Genomic DNA, 7,596 nt, shown 5'->3' on the forward strand with positions numbered 1-7,596 from the left:
GGATGATGTTTCATTTTTTATATTGTTGGTTGTCCAGGCAAGAATGTGGAGAAAATTGTTACATTAGAGGTATAAAGAGACATGGAAACAAGTAAAGGTGAAAAAAGAGATTACAGAAAGAAAGGAATATGTAAATAATTTCAGGTTAGGAAAGAAATGAGTGGTATGAAACAAAATATGCAAGGTTTTTTATTATATATCCACAGAGTGATTTAAAAGATAATGTCAGAAATGCAATAAAGCAAAGAAGGAAAAGATTTGAAATTTTTATGAAACTGGGGACTTTTGTGGAGAATTTTGTTAAACAAGTTACTTGTTAAGGGAAATATGAAATATAAAGCTATAAAAGAAAAAAAAATATTTATTATTTATTTTCCATTTGTTGACTGGGTTTGTCTGGCTGAGATGGTAGCCCTTTTTCAGTGGAGGCCCGGGGAGAAAAGCTCCACAAAATTACAAAATTATAAGTGAAAAATAGTAATTAGATACAAACAATAAACATTTTCAAAGATGATAGAGTCAAAGCATATATACTAACAACAAATATTTTCAAGTTGGTACAGTAAAAGCATAGAAATTATTTAAAGAGCATTAAATTAGTCACTTAACATAAGATGTGTACAAGTACAATAAGCAAAGTTAATAAGTATCGCCAGTCTAGTTGGAGTTAGTGAGGATATGACAGGTAGAAATATTTTAGGATTGAGTAAACAGGTAATTAACTAAATAAGATGACTAAGAGAGATATCAGTTAACAGAAAAAATACTGATGAGGGGAGAGGGAAGGATACATAAGAGAGGGAGACAGGCTATTGAGGGTGAGTGCAGTGGCATGACCAGCAATTTGTAGGTAGCCTTTGGTAGCCGATTTGAATTCATTCAGTTGTTAAAGGGTTCTGATTTCCAATGGGAGTTTGTTCCAAGAATGTGCTATGATTGCAAGATAGAGGATAGAGGAAACTACAAAACCTTGTTTTTATAATATAAAATGATTAAGACTTTTGAGAAAAAAAGTTTAAAAATGCATATAGTTGGGAAGGTTTCAAGGAAATGAATCTGGAAATGATACTGAATGGTAAATATGACAAGGAAGAACGGAACAAATAGGATGCAATATTATTTGTTACTATGTGGGTATTGTGTAACAGAAGGTGTGAAGAACTATTGTATAACAAAATGTAAGGTATGAAGACATATTTTCAGAAAACGGTTGTGGAAAAAGCAGCAGTAGGGAGGACAGAAGAAAATTAAGGGAAGGGGAATGGAAGAAGTGTGTACAAAAATTGTACTGTGTTACTGATGAAGAAATTGTAAAATTGCTGTCAGTTTGATGGATATGAGGTTTCACAACTACGTAAATTATGTGGAATAATATGTGTGTGTGTGTGTGTGTGTGTGTGTGTGTGTGTGTGTGTGTTTAAATAAAGCAACTCCTACTTTTTTAGATAGGTGCTGCGGGATCTTTTACGTTCACCAGAGTTACCACCAACTCAAGCAGATAGGACCTAATTTTAACATGAGACACTCAGGAATGCAGCACCCCCTTTATTTTGTGCTGCAATGTCATCAATTCATCTACCTGGTGTTGTAATAGAACCCACAAGCTTCTGCACCAAAGGCATGTGTGCTACTAGTTAAGCCACTCACTCTGCTAAACGGGATAGTCATCTGCAAATGAGTGATGAGTATATCTGATATCCCTGTGTCTGAGTTTACATGCAAGGTGTGGCCACATGGAGCAGATTAGTAGCTAGAGCATAATACAGTTCAGAAAAAGTGTTGCTCTTGCTGGTAATAGTAGCCAGTTTGTTTTGTTTACAACAAGGAGCAGTAGTGCTCTCTGGGGATAATTACAGTTATAAAAGAACTTATCTTGTTGACAACTATGTACACTGTTTGTGTATCTACTTTTGTGAGAGTGTGTGTATACACAAACACACATACATGGTTACTTTGATGACACTGGACATGAAAGTAATTGAAAATACATCTCTCTCTCCTCCATATATTGCTGAAAATATACCTGAAACTGGTTTGTCTCCAGCTATCACTCAAGACCGTGTCCTAAAAGTGCTATCAAAACCTAAAAATACTGCATCGATGGGTCCTGACAATATCCAACAAGGAGCAGTAGTGCTCTCTGGGGATAGTTACAGTTATAAATGAACTTATCTTGTTGACAACTATGTACACTGTTTGTGTATCTACTTTTGTGAGAGTGTGTGTGTACACAAACACACATACATGGTTACTTTGATGACACTGGACATGAAAGTAATTGAAAATACATCTCTCTCTCCTCCATATATCTCTGAAAATATACCTGAAACTGACTTGTCTCCAGCTATCACTCAAGACCAAGTCCTAAAAGTGCTATCAAAACCTAAAAATACTGCATCGATGGGTCCTGACAATATCCCTGGATCCAACTTAAATAGCATGAAGTATGATTTAGCCACAACCCTAACAACATTGTTCAATCTCAGCCTCCATACAGGTATTGTACATAGCAAATGGAGAACAGCTACGGTCATTACCCTGCATAAAGTGAGTACCTTCCACAGACCCAGGCAATTACAGACCCATAAGTCTGACCAGACATGTGCAAAGCTATGGAAACACTTATGGAACTCTTTAATAAGACAGAGAGCAGAGAGAACCTCCAAACACTGGAAACATATCAGTTTGGATTCATCAAGGGCAGGTCATGCTTAATCAAAATAGTTGACTTTTTGAAAAGGTCACAAGGTCACCAAAGCAACAGATGAAGGCAAAACAGTACACAAAGCATACCTCAAACTGGCCACAGTTTTTGGCACAATTCCCCACTCAGGCATAGCAAAAAAGCTAAATAAACTGGGAATAAACTCCTGTGTCACTTGCTGGACTGCCAACTGGCTCATAAATTGGATGCAGGAAATGAAATTAAGAGAAGTTACTTCCACAAACAAACCAGTCAAAAGTGGAGTCTCTCAGGATTCGGTGCTGGAACCTCTCCTGTTTGGCATTTCCTTCTCAGAATCTGTCCAGACATATACAACTGGAATGCCCACTGAGATACCTTACTAAAATGATACAAGGCCTAAACAATATGCCCTACACAGACTGACTCAAAGCCTATTACTATGCTCGGCATCCTACAGACTGCTAAGAGGTCATCTGTGTCTAGCATAAAAGGCATCCTCTGACCCATTACTGATGGATTTACTGCACTTCAGCATGTCAAATGGCATCAGAAATACTCAGTCTAAGGATCTTAGGCTCCTCTGCAACATCAACAGAATGGTTTGGAAGGACAGATCAATCTCGCTGGGGCTACCACTGCTCTGAAACAGACAACAGACAGACAAACACAACATCCATCTACAACAAAACTCACTGGAGTCCATATTCAATCACAACTTGGATCTATGGATGGGAAACAGAATATTTTCTCCAGGACTGGCCTCTGTACTACTAACAGACAGAGGCAACTCCTAAATGCTTTGTCCCATGCAAGGTTCCACTCATACTATTCATGGTATGATCCCAGCTATTTACATTAGGAGTGATGTATAATTATCAACTATGAGAAGGGTAAGGACTAACATCAAATGGGATAGGTTAATTTGAGCATCAAAAGATAAACTGGCTAGGATTAAAATGGCCCACAATGACAGCTAGCATAGTACTTACCTATAAACCTATTTTATTTAGTGCACAAGTCATATTAGCCAAGGTTGTAAAGCATGTTCTGAAAAGAAAATATTGTCTCTCCAATACAAAATGTCCATTACTGATTTCTTTACACAGATCAAATAAAAGTCGACATATAAACACTACATCTAGTCCAGCCAAGAAGAACTTGTTGCAGGCTCCAAATGGACCTGCTTCACCCACAACATCCCACTCCATGCCCACTATTTCATGGTTTTTATACAGATTAAACTCTATGCATTTGAGGAGATCTTTCTGTTCAAGGAAGCCATCTCAGGCATTTTGACTCGCATCCAAATGAGGCTCAAAAGTGGTCTCTACTTGAGCTCTAGTCTAGGACAATAAGCCTCTCCCTTGTGACTCTATTACATGTTTTATACAGACAATGAGCCTCCCCTTTAAATCTGTTGCAAATCTGTCTTGCTAGGAAAGTTCCTTTTACACAAGAGCAATTTATATAATTGATCTCATAATAACCCATTAACCTGACATGAATGTCTTATCTACCATTTTGGCTGTGGGACCTAGACAAACCATTTACATTTTTATGTGCAATACCCAACCTACTTCATATTTGAGTGTCAAAAGGCTGTTCTCTCCCACAAGATCCCCTTTATCAATGTTTCATTCTGGGATTTTACAATTAATTATATACTTATATCTATATAAAGATATATAAATATATATGAATACTGAAATACACACAGAAATGTCGTGACTCCAGCAAAATCATATCAACCCTATTCCTAGACCTTTCCAAAGCTTTCAACATCGCCTCCCACCCTATACTCCTATCACAACTCTCCTCCCTCAATATCTCCCCTTCCACCATAGCTTGGTTCACCAGCTACCTCTCCAAAAGACAATAAGATGTTAAATGGAAACATTTCACCTCTTCCTTTCTATTACACCCCTACTGGGGTACCCCAAGGTTCTGTCCTTGGCCGCTTACTTTTCAATATATTCATCAAAAACTTTCACCACTCCATCTCCAATTCTACACTAATCTAGTATGCAGATGATTCAACAATCATTTTCTCAGCTAACATCCCTTCCGACCTTCTGCAGATAACCCAGTCAGCTTTTTCAAATACTGAAACCAGGATGCAAAACAACCACCTAGCCCTTAATGCCAATAAAACCAAATTAATGATATTTCCTCATCTAAACACTCCCCCATTGATAAAAACTCCTTGAAGATCATAAGCCAGAATAACACCCCCATTGAAATTGTCCCTCACAGCAAACTGCTCGGCGTCATTATTGATGAACATCTAAAATTAGATATCCACATCCAAACTAACATAAAAAAAAAACACTAAAAATTAGGACTCCTATACAGGCATAACCGTTATCTCACCTCTCCACCAGAAAGACCTTTGACTCCACAAACCTTCTCCCCTCCCTAATGTATGGTGCCTCTCTGTTCTTGAATCTTCAGCTCAGCCTTCAAACTAAATTAGAAGCCTGCTACAATAAAATTTGCAAATTCGCCACCAACTCTGGGACCTCATCCCATCACTGCAGCTCCGTCCACTCACTGCAATGGCTCCAGCTTCCCAACTATCTGAAGCTTCTTAAACTCTTAAACTCACCACTGCCCATAAGCTCATATATAACCCATCTTCCTGTCCCTCTCTCTCAACCTCCTTAACCCCCTATATTCCTAATCGCTCACTTAGGTCAGAAAATCAGAACCTGCTCAAAATCTACAAACCTTTATGGCCTCCTGAACACTCTCTGCTATCCTGCTAAACTATGGAACTCTCTTCTTCCCTCCCTTAGAAATACTCATAACCAGTCTAACTTTAAATCCCTCCTCCATTCCTACCTATCTTCAAAGTGGAAATGGCCTTGCTCCTTCCTCACATAGGACCCTCCTATAACAAAACCCACCTTCTAACTCTATGCATCATCTCTACATTCACATCATTTGCCCTCCTACTTCTCCTTAACCTCCAAATTTTGTTAATAGTTTATTTCCAACAATTTCTCATCCTCAATTGTAATTCACTGTTAATGACCCATAGACTGTACTGTTGTTAGATTTTTACTACTATTACTGTGGAATGTAAAATTTAAATTGCAATCCACTGTTGATGACTCTTAGACTGTACAGTTGCTAGACTTTATTATTATTATTATTATTATGATGATTATTATTATTATTATTGTAGAATGTAGATTTTTTTTTTACTGTAGAATGCTGCATAAAGCTGTATGACTTCTTTGCTCTGTATGTGTATATGCTAATATGTCTGTCATTGTTACTGGAGCTTTTCACCCCGGGCTTCCACTGAAAACGGGATCTTTTTAGGCCCAGTGGACTTCCCCATTCATCAAACTGAAATAAATAATAAATAAATAAAATAAACAGAAACATACACACAAGCACATATGCATTTATTTTACGTTTATTGCATATACATATATTTAAACATAAATATATCTATAGACAACAAACGTGCTGTGGGTGTGATGTATGTGTATACATATATACACACACACACACACACACACACACACACACACACACACACACACACACACACACACACACACACACACACACACACACACACACACACACACACACACACACACACACACACACACACACACACACACACACATTATGTTTATATATTTTATCTTTTATCGACCTGTTCTGTTGTCATGTGATAAAAAAATCAAAGCCAGTTCTGCTGAAACACAGGAATTGGCTTTGATATAGGTCCTGAAGAGGGGCAAGTTCTGTTCTCCATGCAAAACTACATCCAGAAACACCTAAATGTGCTTTAACATGGGTTCTGCCAGGGGACTAGTCTTATCCTCCATACAGAACCCATTTGAACAAGATAAGTTCAACCATTTCTGCTTGACCATTTACAGACTGACCAGTACAAATTTGACCAATGCAAAGATAACCCTACAGATCTACACTCATACATATATACATAAATATACACACACATATGCAAATCTATATATTTATGCTGACCTACTTGAAGATGTTTTTGTTGTCTTTCTTTTTCTGGTGGATATATTGGATAGAAGTGGAGTAGAGCAGAAATGAAAAACAATGGTTCAATATTATGAAAAGTTACTTTCTTATATTATTGCAGAGAAAAACACATTACTATCAGGCTAAGTACTTTACTGGAACAGACTTCTTGTTTTGTACTAAAACAGTACTGAGAATATACTAATATTAAGCATGCATAGGATATCATGAATGACCTGTCTTCACACAATCTGATTCTGATATTACCATCTCTTCTCCCATTTCTGTATCAAAACTAATTACACAAAATACAAGCTTACATGAAATGCATCAGGAAGTACATTCTGGACAATGTCAAAATGCTCAAAATATCAGCTTCTGCAATGAAACATTCCCCATTCCTCCAACCCACCACACCATCAAATAAATATGAAATATTTTATAATTCATAAATTTCTGTTTACCCCACTGGTCCAGTGGTTTTGCGGGAGAGAAGCTGTGTCTGCTGCATGGCTAACATTTGCCCGCACCATGGTCCCCTGGCGGATGAATCTTCCTTCTGAAAACAAGCTACACAGGCATGCAAATGAGGGAATACCCTTGTTTATACTTGAAGAAGTTGTATGTCTATGCATCAAGAGGTTACTTAAAACACAGCATGCTTAAAAATGCACATTAGTAGCTCAGATAATTCATGCAGATATGTGTCAGCAAAATATTCAGTTCACAAAGTTCAGAACCGACAAGAAGACAGCTCTTTAAAACACAGTGGAATCTTATCCTACCAGAAACTGTAAAGTCAGATTCAAAGGTTTTAATCTTTGCGAGTGTCTATGAACCATACGTAATGGATTCCAGCTTGCATAAAAGCATGTGCACAGGGAAGTGGTGAATAC

At 37.5% G+C, this 7,596-nt stretch overlaps 1 protein-coding gene across 3 annotated transcripts in view; it reads right to left on the reverse strand.

Moving 5' to 3' along the window:
- The window catches only part of DACH1 (dachshund family transcription factor 1), a 1,758,683-nt gene that overhangs the window by 115,126 nt on the left and 1,635,961 nt on the right, over positions 1-7,596 (reverse strand). Inside the window, exon 12 of one of the 3 annotated variants that reach the window (XM_044071748.1) lies at positions 7,165-7,259. The exons of 1 other annotated variant lie outside the window; for it this stretch is intronic. In XM_044071748.1, the coding sequence (XP_043927683.1) occupies positions 7,165-7,259 (95 nt within the window). Of the gene's footprint in view, positions 1-7,164; positions 7,271-7,596 lie in introns of all 3 variants that reach the window. One more of the 3 variants, XM_044071747.1, reaches the window with a different exon arrangement.

The sequence above is a fragment of the Protopterus annectens genome, chromosome 5.part0, assembly GCF_019279795.1.
Source record: "Protopterus annectens isolate FY-2018-M chromosome 5.part0, PAN1.0, whole genome shotgun sequence".
Taxonomy (NCBI): Eukaryota; Metazoa; Chordata; order Ceratodontiformes; family Protopteridae; genus Protopterus; species Protopterus annectens.